The sequence below is a fragment of the Chinchilla lanigera genome, unplaced genomic scaffold (assembly GCF_000276665.1).
Source record: "Chinchilla lanigera isolate Chin_1 unplaced genomic scaffold, ChiLan1.0 scaffold00048, whole genome shotgun sequence".
NCBI classification, from domain to species: Eukaryota; Metazoa; Chordata; class Mammalia; order Rodentia; family Chinchillidae; genus Chinchilla; species Chinchilla lanigera.
In genome coordinates this window covers 13,322,679-13,339,188 of record NW_004955449.1, presented here as the reverse complement: position 1 = coordinate 13,339,188, position 16,510 = coordinate 13,322,679, and the positions used below count along the sequence as shown (strand labels likewise).

The 16,510-nt window shown below is 38.0% G+C and overlaps 1 protein-coding gene across 5 annotated transcripts in view; it reads right to left on the bottom strand.

Moving 5' to 3' along the window:
- Nucleotides 1–16,510, bottom strand: part of Rbms1 (RNA binding motif, single stranded interacting protein 1) — a 203,706-nt gene that overhangs the window by 28,823 nt on the left and 158,373 nt on the right. For all 5 annotated transcript variants that reach the window (XM_005393344.2, XM_005393346.2, XM_005393345.2 and 2 more), the window contains exons 3-4: nucleotides 10,913–10,971; nucleotides 7,010–7,101 (exon numbers count right to left, since the gene is read on the bottom strand). In XM_005393344.2, coding sequence (XP_005393401.1) covers nucleotides 7,010–7,101; nucleotides 10,913–10,971 — 151 coding nt within the window. The remainder of the gene's footprint in view (nucleotides 1–7,009; nucleotides 7,102–10,912; nucleotides 10,972–16,510) is intronic.

Genomic DNA, 16,510 nt, shown 5'->3' with positions numbered 1-16,510 from the left:
GGTCCTGAAAATCACCATGGGAGAACAGAGAGAGGATAATTCCTGTAGGGAGATGAGGGGACACTTTGTTCAGAGGACAAGAGACTTAAGAAACAAGCAGAGGTCAATAGGTTGCAACCCACTGTGAAAGGCTGTTTGAGGAGTTTATTTTTTTCAGGCATTGCTGCTTATTTCTCACTGAACAAGCACTAAGAGCATGGAGAACGAATGTGTCCCGAGGGGTCTGTGGGGAAAGGCAAAGCAGCCTTGCCTGAACTGCAAAGTTTCCTGGAAGTCTTATGCTAAAAACTCTAACACAAAACAACAACAACAACAACAAAAACCCAGAAGAAGAAAAGGAAAAAAAGAGATGGGAGGGCATGTTAACTAATCTATTATTTCAAAATTAGAGTTTGTTTTTAATAAACAGTATTTCTGACCTAACACCATCAAGCAACATTGATACTTCAGGAAGATAAGTCACATGTGTCTCCTGATTTGGCATCTTTTGAGAGATGAGTGAGTAGGAGGAGGAAGGAGGAAGGAGTGGCAATCTGAAAGCCACAGTGTGAAAAGCAGGAAGGCTCTGGAGGCAAAGGAGTGACACAATCAACTCTATCTTGGAAATACTTCTAAATCATGCTTAGTCAGATTCGGAATCAACCTGGGAATTCCTTAGTTAAAGGTTATTAAAATACTCAATGGGCACAGATATAACAAGAAAAATGTTACATAACAAACATATATTAAAATACCATGACTTTTTCTTTTTAAATCATAGTTATGAAGACTTCAGTAACTAATACTTAAGAGCTCTCATAGGAAAAAATTGTTATATATTATTTTTTAAAAGGAGGTAACAATGTAGGTACTACTTCCTAGACCTACATTTTAGTTGTTTCTGTTGTTAAAATACTAAAAAATTACACATTCTACAAAATTTGATTTAATGTGAAAATTTACCAATGAAGACACAAATTTTAAAACTGTTAAAAATCAGAAAGAAACAGAAAAATCTAAAAAGAAACTGAGCTCTTAAACTATTCTTGGCTATAATGAGATAGAGTGGACTAATACAACGTAAACATTTCCTACTTTTTTTCCACACTTGTTTTTATTTTTTAATTTTTAAATTTTTTTTTTATTTTTTGGTTTTTTGGTTTTTTTCCGGTACCAGGAGTCAAACTCATGACCTTGCGCTTGCCAGGCAGGCGCTGTGCCACTGAGCTAAATCCCCAGCCCCCCACACTTGTTTTTGCTATCAACAGTCCTGTCAGGTTTCTTCAGGTGGGTGGACCACTGGAGGTAATGCTATTACCTTTCTTTCCAATTGCCCAACCTGCACTGCAAGCATTGCTCACAGTGTTGTAACAACCTTCATGTTAAAAACAAAACAAAACACAAAGGAATGGGGAGAAACGCTAAACTGGCTGCACTTGCCACAAAAATACCTAATCCCCAAGGTGTCCATGCATTCTCATTAATGCACACTCGTAGCGAACGGGACATATAATCCTTGAAGTCACTGGTAGTGTTTTTCAATAAGGATAATTTACTTTCTTTAGAACCAGTGACAACGGTAATTTTGCCTTATTATGTCTGAATAATAAGTTGCCATGTCTGGAAAAAAAGTTATTCTGTCAGTTATAAGTGGTCCAAACAAAAGTAGGGCCATCAGGACTCTTTATGTCCCTAGGCACAGAAGGTTCAAGGGCTTCTCTAACAAGTGGAAAACTAGAGCCCGCACTGGCCGTGAGAGGGGATAAACGGCTACTAATGTTCACTTGAGTAGAAAAGCAGGGCGCAGAGGTCCCACATGGTGTAAAGCACTCAAGACATCATCTGAAAGAAATTAACAAAAACCTCCCTGTGCGTGTGGAATGGTTCCTAAAATGCAAGAAAGGGACTTGGCAGGAAGAGCAGACATCTGTTTTCTCTTGTACTGAATAAGTTCACCAACCGGCATGTGACTGCACACTGCTTGGCGCATGGTGGACCTTGGAGCGGAGGGGAGATTAAATTCCCGCTTGTTTGACTGCCTATTTATTAGGAAAATGAGTGAGCTTACCACGAGCCAAATACACCCAAAGATCTGTTGATCCCCAGCAAGGGTTAGGTACCCAAGGCCTGTAGAACTCTTTCCGTTAACAGGTATCATCAATGTTGATCCACATTTTATATTTTCTATCTTGTGATCTGAGTTTCATTTCTTTTCTTTTTGTAGAACCTGGGTCTTTTATTTGACAATGCACACATTTGAAACATCAGCCAAATTTAACATAAATGGGCTTTCCAAAAGGCTCAAGACCATTTTTATTGGATAAATTTCTTCGTTGGGATACTCTATGGACATATTTTTAAAATATCCCTTTTTAAATTTTCAGTATCTGTCTAAAAATTTTCCTCTCTCTTAACTGATTTCTTTGATTAGCAACAAAACAAATACATTACCTATTTATGGCAGGTATAAACAAGGCACTGAAAACTAAAACACGAATGAGGAACAATATTACTGGTCTCTAACGCTTTTCACTAGCAATTCTGAAATTCAGCTTTGAGTATCTGTGGGGTCATTTCTCAACCCAGCTAACTAATGTGTCAAACAACACTACATTTCTACTTTTCCGCAAGTAAACGCTCCTTCATTTTTTTCTGATTACTTAAGAAAACAAGACTTTAATATGTGGGATTTTCAGCACACTATAAGATTAATTCGGTAGTGGAAAGTGGACAGTGATGGGTCCCAACCACAGGGGCGCCACTTAACTTCCTTTAAAAATAGTATCTCCAAAACCTAAGGACTAGGTGCTCCTTTATCCAGACAGCATAAAGTTAAACAAGTCCAGACACTTAAATCCATGATTTTATGGTAGGGAACAAGAGATGTAGTAGCATTTAAAATGTATCTTATAACTTTAAAGATATCATAAAAAAGAAATCAGATCCAAGAAACAAGTCATTCTCTAGGGGCCTGAAGAGATCTGTATTTGCAGAACGCTGGCACATTGCCAGCATCTCTGAACCTGCACACTGGTCTTCCCCACAGATGACAGAAGAGAAGATCATTTCTGCTAGCCAATTTACAACATAAAGCCTACTACGGAGGTCTCTGAACAGTGCTCATTATCAACTCACGGGAAGCTGGCATTCACAGAGCACCCATGACATGTCATAGAGTGCCAATCCATACCCAGTCTCATTTTAACTAGATGGACTGTAAAATCATCTTCAAAAGTATATACCTACTGTAGTATGCTGCTCAATATTACAGGTATTGGAAATAAGGCCTAGGTAAGTGTTCAGGGTACTACTCTAAAAGGCCTCTTTCTATCTCTATTTCAGCAAAGGCTACAAAAAAGTGGGGGCCAGGTGCTCTCACATCTCAAAGTAGGAAAGCAGACCATCTAAGAGGGCCTACCAGGAGCTGGCTGAAAACTGGTTTGGGATGGTTGGCTGACCACTCATTCCTGTGTCCTGAGGGTTCATGTCCATCTCCAAGGATGAGTGGTCTAAAAGGAGAAAGCCTAGCTGAAGGGGTTTACTAGTGTGGTAGGGAAATAACTGCTGTCCTAGAAGTGGTTGGCAAAGGTAGATCTGAAGAAGGTCATACAGGAAGTTGGCCCCGCATTATGTGTGGAGGAAGATTACCCGGGAGAGGCAGGGAGAACTGGCTGAAGACAAGCCATTTCATTATCAGAAACTGAGGGGTGAGCCCAAGGACAGTATTCTCTAGCTTCAAGGGACTGAAGGAGACTGGGGAGAAAGCTCAAAAAAATATCTGAAGCATTTCATGAGAGAAAGTATCACCTTGGTGCCTGGCCATATAAATCAACATCCCATTACATCGTTCTCAGGTCAACAAACCTTCCTATCCTTCTTCACTGCTTCAATCATGGAGATGTTAGAAACCATAGCCAGGGAGCTGATGGAAGAGTAGAAAGAATACATGCTTTGGAAATAGAAAAGAAAAAAAAAAAATGCCCATTCTACTATAAGCTTCCTGACCTAGGGGAAGGGATAAGTTTTATTGTTATGTGAATACTCACAATTTTTGTCAAATAAATAGGCTTAGACATTGAAATTACAAGCACACTACAGTATCAATAATCTATTCTTGAAAAGCAGATATTCAGCATCAAAATGTGAACATATTTCATATTATTTTAAAGGAGAAAAAATAAAGTATTACACATCGGTCACAACCCCGACCAATCTTCCAAACTGTAACTAAATTTCTTTCCCTACAAATCCCTAACATGTAACTAAATACATTTATAACTTCTTGGTGTGTGAACATATACATATAATAAATCATGCTGGGAAACATAAAAACACTGCTTCCTGACCTGTTCACCAAACGCTCAATATAGTCATCAGAAAATAATTGCTACAGTATGCACAAGCAACGTCCAAGGCACACATCCTTTCTGTGGACTCTCAGCAGTTTCCAAAAACCTCTGCACATGATTGCAACATTCTAGACACTGTATTTGAAATGTACTTGTAACTTGAAGCTTTTTCAATACAACATCTTGCTTAAAGTATATTGAGGCTGAATAATGTAAATACAGACTTAAGGGGCTGAAAATATACTGAAAGATACCCACATTCTATGAAGATATGTAAACCCAACCGAACCAAAACCAAAACCAAAACCAAAACCAAAATCAAACAAAGCTGAACGAAAACCCTCAAAACCCCCAAAATTTGACAGGAAAGCAAGGGACTTTGTGAAATAATGAGAGTGGCCAAAGAAGTCATAGGACCTGCCCTAGATTTTGAAAGAGAAAGCAGGAGCTTGGCACAGTGAGTTAGGATAGGCAGAGCGAGTTAGGATAGGCAGAGTGGAGGACGAAAGACTCGTTTTCTGAACAAGTCCTGAGTTCTGCTTATAGAATGCCTGGTTTACAGAGCTAGATTAAACATCTTGCCAACTGCTATACAGAGCTTATTAACAATATATTTAAAATCTCACTGTTTTTCAACACTACTACAAGAAATTTCTCTTTGAGGGGTAAATAATCTGAAAAACATGATATTTACTATTTATAATTTCTGCTTTACTTCTACTCTGGAGTTTAAGAAGATCCAAAGTAAGTCCAATTCAATGTGAAGCTTCAAATATATTATAGGGCATGAAATACTTTAGAAAAGGGATTGCATTTATGAATTCTTGAAATCTTTATGTTGATCCTTTTATTTGAAGCAAATCTCTATCCTGGTAGCTTCACACATGTTCTTCAATAGCCCTAAGCTGGTATGGCTTAGGTCTTAGCAGGTAGTTTATCTCTTGGGTAGAGTTCTTTACCTTCCATAAATCTCCTTATGGATATGTGAATGTTCTGTAGGAAATGATCATGTACTGCTATTTACAAGTAGCAGAGGAGAGTATAAGATTATTTCTCCCTCTACTTCATGAAACCAAATAATATAAAATTATTGCTCTTTTGAAAATAATACTCAAAATAGCCAAATGCTAAGTTTCAGGCTTGAAAATATTTCCCATAGCAATTGAAGAACCAAAGATGGGGGAAACAGCTCCATAGTTATATAAGTATCTTCATGTAAATATCTTCTAGTACTGTAGGTACTATGTATTAGGATATAATCCAAGCTTACATTTGGGCAATAAAGATGAAACATAAGTAGCAGTTTAGCTGATGTATTCCTAGCTGTGTTTAGTATACAATGGAACGTCTATTATAGACCATAAACACTTAAAAGATGCAAGCCAATTCAAAGGTCATTCTCTTCTTTGAATCTCAGTTCTTCATAAAAAAGATCATTCCTATTTGAAAGTGGGTTGGAGGTGCACAAGATTCAGAATTATGATTTCACTGGTTTTAGATCATGCAAGGCCAGCTTATCTGAGTTCATCAAATTGACTTAAGGATCTTGACTTTTGAAAAAGGGAACAGGCACCTTAAACTGTCTAACTTAGATAATGAACCTAATGTGAAGAGAAGGACAATGACTGGCTCGCCAACTTCATTAATATTCCTAAACTATGATATTCTGGAGTTTAGATACGATCTTAGAAGAAAACTGTCATAAGACAAAAATGTTTAAGGAAAATGTTATGTCCTAGCATAGTTAACATTCATATGTACTGTGCTAAAATACATATTAAGCATAAAACTTATGGTATTCATTTTGTAATACTTGAACAGTCAGGCATATTTCTTACCTAGAGAATTTTTCAGAAATATTCCTCATCTAGAATGCAAAAGTTCATCAGAAACAAGTCTTGAATAAAGTGCTTGTAGAACTGCTAAAGAGTAGACTTATATCCCATAAATAATGTGGAAAAATATCTATTATGTAGGGAAAAGTAGTACTATAAACTATGCATTTGTGTGTGTATATCAATGTACGTGACAGTCACACATTCCTTCCAACCACGCCATTCTAGCCAGGCACTGCGGTGCATGCTGGTAACCTGAGCTAACTGGGAGGCTGGGTCAGTGGGATTGTGATTTTTGAGGTCAGCCTGAACAACTTTAAGACCCAGTCTCAAATTAAAAATTAAAAAAAGAAGGAGGGGGCAGCGTTGGGTATAGTTCAGTGGTACAACACTTGACTAGCATGTGTGGGACCTTGCATTCAATCTCTACTACTAGGAAAAGAAAAAGAAAGAAGAGACAGGTGCTGTGAACACTTACCTTTTACACTTTATCTAAAATGGATTTATTCCTTGAGCACTGAACTTTTAAATTTTTTTTTTTTTAGAAAACAGTAGAGATCTTAAAGATTTCTACATACCTGATTATCTGAGAAAAATTTCATGCTACTTTTCCATTTGCTTATATGGTTATATTATTTACCATGTAAAATGTATACATTTTTAAATTCTTCACACATTGAATTATGAGAAATAAATAAGTCTTTGCCACAATCAACACTGCTGAGTTCTCGGAGGCACGGGACTGATGTCCAAAAGGAACCATGGTTGGTGGGGATGAGTGGCAAATGCAGACAGGGTTGGGGACAGCAACTGGGTCAGGTGCTAGAAGCAAAGCTCCCCACTCACCTTTGCCATCTGGGCTTGAACCCCACTCGCCTTTAGGGCTGACACAGCTTTCTGAGCTGCCGCAGGACTGTCAAAGTCGACAAAACCATAACCTGAAAGGCAAAGTACATTTCATTTTACACCATTCCTTTATGATGACATAAAGGGCACAAAAATGAGTTCACTTGGATTCTGAAGCAGGCAACAGAAAGGAAAATGTCTCCAGAGAGGTCAGGCGCTCAGAGCTGCCATCTAGTGGTTTTCCTGGGTCTTCTTCCTTGCCATCTGTCCCCACCAAACAAGCCTCCTTTCAATGTGGGGTGGTGGGCGAGAACAGCTTTTTCCTATTCAGAATCTTCTCAGGTGTGCTGCAATTACTAGCGAAAAATATCTAAGCTTCCAATCAAGGGTTAAAATAAGGCGGTGGTGTGAACAGGAAATAATTTCAGAGAAACAGTGTTCTTGATGATATGGCAACAACGATGAAGCCATCCTACCAAGCTGCCAAATGACAGCAACAAAAATGATGTTCATTTGGTAGACGAAAGCTTGCTTTTCAAAATTAAAATAACACAACCACTAGGTGTCTACAATATAATCTAAATTTTAGTACCTACTCAAACGTCCTTATTTACTTAAAATACAGCTCATCACATTCCTTCTAAATAAGGAAGACAAGAAAGAAAATGCCTCCAAAAGAGTTGTCTGGGCAGTTCATGCCTTAAAGTCTGAAAACAAAATGCAACAGAACAAAATAAACAACCACCTAAGAGAGGCTGTGGTTTACAGTTTATTTACGTATAGTTTCCCAAATAGTTTTTAATGAGCTGGTTATCTGTTTTCTCAGCTAACAAATCGAAACAGGAAATTGGGACAATGGGACCTGGGCTGAGGATAGGGCTGAGAAATAAGCACATGGGTGGCATCCAGCAGCGAAAACCAGTAAGTCATAAAAGAGAAAAACTATACAAAGAACAGAACTTGCACAGCACAGTGCAAACAGACCCATGCCTCTCAACAGATCACATAAACACCGTTGTAATGAAACAGTCACAGATTTTTCACTATGATAACTCTTAACTTACTGAGGAATGGTTGTAGTATGTAATACATGGTTTAAAAGAACAGGATCTCAGATAAATTATCAAAGTTATTTTCTTTGAACTGAAATCAATTATTACAAAAGTAATTTTAAATAAGTAAGTATATTTTGAAAAAGAAAAGCACATCGCAAGAGGAGCTAGTTCTATCATTGATTTCCAGACACTATGAAGAAGTAGTAATTTAGATAATATGGTGGTAGTGTCAAAATACACAAATATATAGCGACAAAGTCAAACTCAAGGTCTCTGAAACAGTCTAGTCAGTTCTGCAGCATTAATACTAAAAATACTGCCTGGTAACACACTAAGTTGCAATGAAACAGAGTAGATTATTGATTACAGAAACAGATACTCTAGGAGAGACGAATGTTAAAGCAGAAACATGCAGCAGCTTCCTTACGTGACTTGGAATTGGGCTGAAACAAGACTTAATTTGATTTAGACAGCAGAGGAACAGCCAGGTGGGGGAGAAAAAGGAGGGGGATGATCCACACCAAAGCACAGAATGCTACTCAGCAGCAACGTTATCAATCAGGTTAAACATGTTTGGGGTGCTATTTAGAAAGCTGCTGTTAAAGCTAATATGTAATACTCTATGGACACACAGGCACATGTAGTCCATCCCACTGTTACAGTGCACACACGAACAGCTGGCTAACACGGAAATGACACAGCTCTACTGATGGATGTTTAAAATTTTCCCACCACTTTTGCTACTGTTAATAAATTACAGTAAGGAGATCTCAATTATGTTATTTACTTGATGCCGTGATCTATCCTGGGAATCTGAGCATTCTTTTATCTGTTATTTTCTTATTAAGAGAAATACATAATTGTTGTATTTTAGTTAACTGTCTATGTCCTCTTCGAGCTGTTGCTGAAGCCTACTCTACTATAACATTTCATAACCTTTTGCTGAAAACAAACGTAACAGGTAAGCATACAACCTTGAGCTCTTTCATACTGTCTATGTAATATTAGAAAAATTCAAGACCATATAAAACATGAATTATGTAGGGTCTATGGACTTCACTGTATAAGTGTGTACAAAGGTGTCTTTGAAGGTGGGGTTTGTGCTATCTCACTAAGTAAGATAGCATCATCCTCTCCCTAGGTTTCCTGGGAGAATTCTTGTCAGGTCCCAGAACCAGAAATAGTTACATTTATCTCGCCCCCACAGTGTAATCCTTGAATCATGGGAATAGTTATGTTTTCTATTTTTGCTCTAGCTACTAGGATGATAAAGTTAGATAATACATTACACTGGAGAAGAATGTACACTAGTGGTTTTCATTGAGTAGTATGGAAGAGAATTCAACCGGGAGGACTCTAGACCACTTCCTCACTTAATGAAGGCAGCTCTGCTTGTTAGCAAACTGATCTGCCATGGAGAATTTCTCTTGGGGTAGAAGAAAGATAGGAGAGGAAGTAGGATAAAGCTAAGGCTCAAGGCACTTATCTACTGTGCCGCCTCTCTCCACTGGAAACTACTGTTTGAGATCGGCTTTCTGTTTTATGCCTGCAAGAATCTATTTTACTTTATAAAACCCAAAGACTTTTTTTCTGTGTTTCTGCTCCCAAATCATTTATAAATGTTAAATAAGATGAATCTTGGCAACTAAGTGTATGCATTTAGGTCTACAATTCGACTCTCTCTAGCTTAATTCATTTTAAATATTTATTGGATGCCACTCTACATAAAGCACATGCTATTCACTGTCCCAAGGCAAAACTGCCTTAATGTGCCATGTTGATTAAACATGGGCTTAGATATTTGCCACAATAGCTCCTTTAAATCTGGGCACTTTGAAGAACAGACAGGAATACAATGAGCCACTTCAAGTCTAGATTAAAGGAAATGGCTGGCTCACAAGAAGAGGCCTTACCATAGGGTTCATTTATGTTCGCTGCCTTTTTCAGATTGTGTTAAGCCACTACCCCCTCAGCACTACTTGAAAAACTAGGGTCTAATTAATGAGGAGATTTGCCTTTGCTCTCTGCCTATTCCTGTCAACCTTATTTCAATTCATGGGGTCAGTAGTTAGATTCAAAGTCAGCTGACTCCATTCTTCCCTTTTCCTAGAAATCACATGCCCATTGTTAAGATGCTAGATCATTAAAAGTCAGAACTGCAAAGCATCAGTGCTGCCTACTGTAGACATCTCCTCTTCCAGTTCATAGAGCCGGATGAGCTCATCCTAATTACGCGGAAAACTGAAGGTCAGTGCATCAAATTAACGTAGCAGCATATTTCAAAGGGGCACATGACCTCCCCTCCCTATTATAAATTTGGTCAGTGAAAATGGTTCTCTCCTCCCTGCTGCCAATATTGTCAACAGGCATTCAGCAGAGAACAATTGGGAGTATTGAAACATGTAATTAAGTACTGCTTAAAACTACTCTATTCTAATTAATAGAGCCAATTTGCACAATATGTAATCATTTCAGTTCTTTAGTACAGTCCACTGGTCTTCAGTAAGCAGCTCTAATCTCCTAAGGCTCAGGAAAGAAAAGCTATTTTCTAACTCTACTCCCCCTTTAAAAGCAGGGGCTAAATGCCAACTAGTATTTTGTATGTTAACTCTACTGGTGCCAAATTTGGAGTTTTGGCAAACAGCTAGTAGCTGTCGACATTCCAGCCAAAACTCAACCAGGGACAAAAACAAATGTAAGCAATATGCTGATATTGTGCAAGACAGAAACTGGGTGACACGTAAGATTTGGTTTTTAATCAAATGCGAGGAATTTTGAAACCTAAGATCAGGTTTAAAATTCCACCACTGCACTTTGATTTAGCAAATAATCCGCCATAAAAACATACCTTTGCATTTGTTTGTTGTCTTATCCAAAATTGCCTTTGTGGAGACTATTTTTCCATATCTAAAGAAGCAAAAGGAAAAAAAAAAAAGGAACTCTTATTAATGTCTAAATACAAAGAATACACACACTTTTCAAACACCTCCAAACTTTAAAGTACAAACTATTCTTTACTAAGGGGCAGGCAATGGGAATTCTAAAAAAATTAACCTAAAAAAAGGACACGGCCCATATTCCCCTTTGGGTCCTTGGGTTAGTTTGATGTTTAGCTTTGAAGAACAGGCACTTACCTGATAATCTTGGGACAAAAACAAGGCAGATGAACTTTATAAAAAACACTTCCTTCCTGTATCACAGTATCTGTGATCAAATGCAAAGCCAAATACAAGGCTGAAGAATTATTAAAGTTCTATAACCCGCATAGCTTTTTTTAAAATGGTGGAAAAGCTGCCTGCATTTTTTATTCATTTTGGTTCTACAGACAGCGCTGCATGGCTGTAGGATGTGATCATGGAAGGGTGGACGTGCACACTTGTATGGTTTAACACAATAATATAAAAGTTTTTTTTTTAAATGAAAGGCTTTTATCATTACTTATAGATATATTTCTTAATGCAATTTCTAACTCAGTAACAGTAACTGTACAGTATACTAAGCTGTGTGCATGAACACGTGTGCAAAAGATGGACAACTGATGGGACAACAATGGGTAAGGGATTAATCATTAATTTTATGAGGGCATCTATTAGAAATGCGCTCAGACGCCTTAATGTGCCTCAGAAGTGGGAGGAGATGGAAAACATGCAGAACATTAGAATGTAGTGCACTGCTACAGAGAATGAAGTAATGGTATACTTTAAATATATGCACTCAACTCATGACCTCTCACAGAGCAGACCTGGAGGAAAAGCACTGTTATCTATTCCTGTCTTCCAAAAATTACAGGAGGGAGGCATCTTTGAAAAAATTTCAAAAACTTTTCCTAAAAGTCAAGGTAAAACTTTAGGAGCTATACTTAACTTACTTCATGTATATGAGACTCAAGTTTCCTCATTTATACATGGTAAACTACAGAACTCAAATTCCCTTCAAATTAACTTTTAAAAATTCCACATTTGCTCCTGTACACTTTTCTTGTGATTCATTTTGAGACTGAGTTTTAAAAGCCTTAGGAAATACAAGTACGTATACAACATTTTAAAGCATTCTGAATATTGTAGACTTATCTTTTATGCATTGAAATCAGTTGAAATATATGTGTCTGGAGAAACTAATGGTCATAGCCACCTTTGTCCTTTGGTAATTTTCCCCATTTTCAACGTGTAATCATGTAGCCAAATGATTACTAAGTAGGCATGAAAGTAAAGATAATTTAAGGTTCAAATAACCATTATATCCAAAAGGCATAATGGTGCACAGGTACCTTCAATCGCCTGTAGAGATTCTGAGTATTTACAATATTAACCCAGATCACTAAGCTTACAAAATGTTTTGAAAAATTCACAAATAATTAAAAAAACCAAGTGATTTAAAGACTACCTTTTAGCAAGCATTTCTCTACCTAGCTTTTATGCCTGGTATTTACTGGCACTCTCTTACACCTGTACAAGTTTTCAATGGAAAGTATTCTCACATTGCATCCCTGCCAGGTATCTTTCCAAAAGCAGGCGTAAATGTTGGTCTGACTCCAATTTAGAATAAGGGGACTGAAAACATAGAGATTAAGAGACTCTATCTGAAGTCTCAGAGTTGAGGGCCTTTTGTCAATCAACCAGAAGGGTATTTAGGAGAAGATACAGGGATGGCCTTCGATGCCCTGGTTCTGCCTTCAGCATTTAATGATAAGGGAGATGGAAGGACAAAGAGGTGTGGGAACAGGGAAAGAGAAAAAAAACTGTTGGCAGCACTGACGCTCAATCCTTGCCACTCCTCTTCTGCTCTTGCCTCTCTTTGATCTCTGCTTCAAGTGCTGTTAGTCCTCACTTCTGCATCTATGCCAGCTGTACCTCTCTTGGCCTGTGCAGCCCAGTACTGTCCGGTGTGAATCTCATTCTCCTTTTCTGGACACACTTCTGAGGGCTGAGTCAGCCTCTTCTTCCTCCTTACCTGAGTATTTCTGTCAAGGTTACTGCTTGATCCCTAACCTCCCTTTCTGTAGGATAACCGGCAGCACAACGGTAACTAGTGATCCTCCTCTCATGATGCCTGCTCTTCTCCTGTTTTTTGTTTCTCCTCCTTTTTGGGGGAGGGTGGTACTGGGGATTGAATGTAGGACCTTTGCACTAGTCTACATACTTAGTCCTTTTTATTTTTTATATTGAGACAGAGTCTCCCTATGTCACTAGGTTGCCCAGGCTGGGCCTAAACTTGCCATCCTCTTGCGTAGGCCCCTCAGAGTGCTAGGATTACAGGCATGTGGTACCACACCTGGTATGGTTACACTCAGTTCCCATTCTTCCACCAAGCTCAGGGGTCCTTGCGACAGCATCAAATCAGCCACCCCTGAATCTGGTCAGCTGTCGGTCAGTAACTCTGCTGTTTGTCTTTGATGTTTCCAAAACTCACTCCTTCCCTGTATTGTGCCTAGACTTAAGCAAGAAGCACTGAAGAGTTCTCTCTGCTTTGAGTCTCTAGTCCAGGCATGTCTAAGCTTTTAGCTTGCCTGGGCCACAGTGAATGAAGGGGAACTATCTTGGAGAATATTAACTATATAATATAGTTAATGTATACAAGTAACAAAACATCTTTCACGTTTGGTATTTGTTACTATAACACTAAAGAACTAGGGAGGCAACTGGCGACTGGACATGCCTGCGCTAACCCTTTCAAGAAGACCTATCTGCTACATTTAACACTCAAACACTGCTTAAACATGTTTCTCTCATCTGTTACCCCATTCTACTCAGGCTTTATCTTGAAGGACTCATTGAAACATTATTTTCCATGAAACCATTCCTAATCTTCTCAACCATTTAGTAGGCTATGTTATAAGAAACAAGAAAGGAGATTATATTTATTGAGTTCCTACTTATATTCTTGGCACTGCTCCAGGTATGCTTCATGTTGATGTCATTTCACTTCATGATTTCATGAGATGTTATTTTTTCACTTTTGCAAGTGGGAAAACAACTCATAGAAGTTTTGAGCCTAGCCCCTTGTCTAAAACCTCAAAACTTGAAAATGAATAGTATATAAGCTCTCACTGCAATGCATTTACTAAATTATTTTGAGGAATAATGTTTCCTTTATAATCTCAGAGTATAAAAGGAGAACAGAATAGATCCCTTTTCTACTGCCTTCTATTGCTTATTGGAATATTCAATTTTCAAGTGCAAGCAAGTTTCATTTGTTTTTATCGTAAGAAACCACCAAGTGGCTCATGATTAAAAGAAGGATAAGGAAATAAGAGAAATTTCTGAACTTTAGCAACTTTACTTTCCACTGTGGTTTGCATCACAACTTGTGGGTTAAGAACGAGAGACTGTGATTTCACAGAAAAGTCAAGAAACAGCTTTCACTCTGTCCATGGGGCTCTGGCATACTGGATTCCTGCACGCACCTGGGACAAGGAAGCTGCATGGCTGGAGCTACCTGAAGGGAGCTGAAGGGGTTCCCTCTCACAAAGTATCTTCTGTTTTGGGGTGTCCACTTAGCTAAACTATTTGTACGGCAAGAGGCTCCCATTAAATACAAGGCCCCACAATAAGTACAATAAAACTTTTAAAAATGTAGGTTCTGGAACTGGGAAGATGTAACACTAAATAAATCACACATGCCCTAGTTGGCTCATTAACTGACTTAGCCACCTTACTGTGGGAACAGCACACAAGAAGTAGTTCTGATGGTGTAAGAAAAAGGCCAGGAATGATCCCAGTCTAGAATGTGGGGCAGAGCCATGTAAATGGCTATCTCTAAGTGGTATTTCTTAAGGGGCAGCGCAGTGGAAAAGTCACCATCTCCTTTTGCTAGCTTTATCTGGAATAAGATTTCATGATAGAGGATATAATTCACATTTAATCTAATTCTACTGGTACTCGACAATGCCTACAAGATTAACAGATATCTGGGTACAAATTCATAAAGCAACAGACTTTCCCCTTTCCATCTTCCTATTCACAGTTTAATTTGCTTTAAAAAAATTATCATTAAGAAACATGGACACATAATATATTGGGGTAGACAGAATTCTGACTGGAAGAATTCATACTCTAAGAACACTAAGAAGGGGAATGTAATGCCAAAGAAAGCAAGTCACAGAATCTTATGGCAATAAATGTGTCTATGTAGATTCTTTAGGTTTTACTCAGTTTCAAAGTAACAGGCCTCAGACCATAGCCCTAGCTACTCAGATTACAGTATTCTTGATAAAAGTAGATAATCCACTCTAGAAGCAGCTTTGGCAGTAAAAGGATAAACAGCAATTAAGAGATGCGACTACAGAATAATTATAATTTCACAGGGAAAGGATAACAAGTAAAAACTCACATCTAGACCTACTGGGCCAAGTGAAGACAGCTGATAAAACCTTTGGCTTGGGATCTACTATAATTTCTTTAGCTTAAACCACAGCTTCATTTCTCTCCTGTTTCTACTTATATCTCCTCTTTCATCTGCTATAATATAAAATCAAACATTCTAAAGTGCACTTAATAAAAATGCTCTCTTCTGCTTCCATTACTGAGTCTCTCCTAAATTCCACCTTTCTTGTTAACTTATTTTAGTTTCAAAGGTAACACATGCTATTGCAATTAGAAGACACAGAAAAGCAGGCTGGAAAAACTAAAATCACTGCAGGTCCTGAGTAGGCAAACTGGTGCATATTCTCTTTTTTTCTTTATTTTATTTTATTTTAAAGAGAATACAAAATTTTAAAAAAACATTAAAAATGATACAAAATTTCAAAAGAGAATGATAGGAAATCAACAATGGTTGTTATATTGCATATTGTTATCTTCAAAGTAGCTGTTCAGATTACCAGATATAGGCATGCAAAATTGATAAAAAAATTAAGCATTAACTGTTCCTGTTAATATTCTTACAGAGTTCATCTAGTATGTTTCACTGTATTCGCCTCTCCTCTCTACAAAGGAAGCTTCAGCCTTTTAAAGTTCTCCATTAGAAGACAAGGCTCTGGAAAGTGGAGTCCACTCCAACCACCACCAACAGATGGCGATAATGGCCGATGAGTTACTTTAACATTGGTCACTTTAGCTGTAAATTCATGTGAGGCATCCAAGGGCCATTTGTAGGGTTTGTATTAGTTATGGAATAGTTTTTCTAAAGCAATGAGTGGCTTAAAAACAACAGCGAGAAAAGGTGTATACTTATAATGTAAACAAAAAGGACACGAAGTTTGAGAAAGGGCCAGCTACTACTCATACACACAGGAGGATGGTTTTTGTGTTTTAATAGCAGAAGCACTTCTGAAGGACAAAGAAAGACTTATGCCCCCATGAGAGATGCTGTGTCTGTGAAAAGGTCAATAACCAGCAAGAAGAAGGGACGGAGGATGAAATAAGAAAAAAAAAAAAAAAAAAAAGGCAAAGTATTAGAAAGCTCAATGACGTAGAGAGTTAGTTCTGGGGAATAATCAAAGTAATAA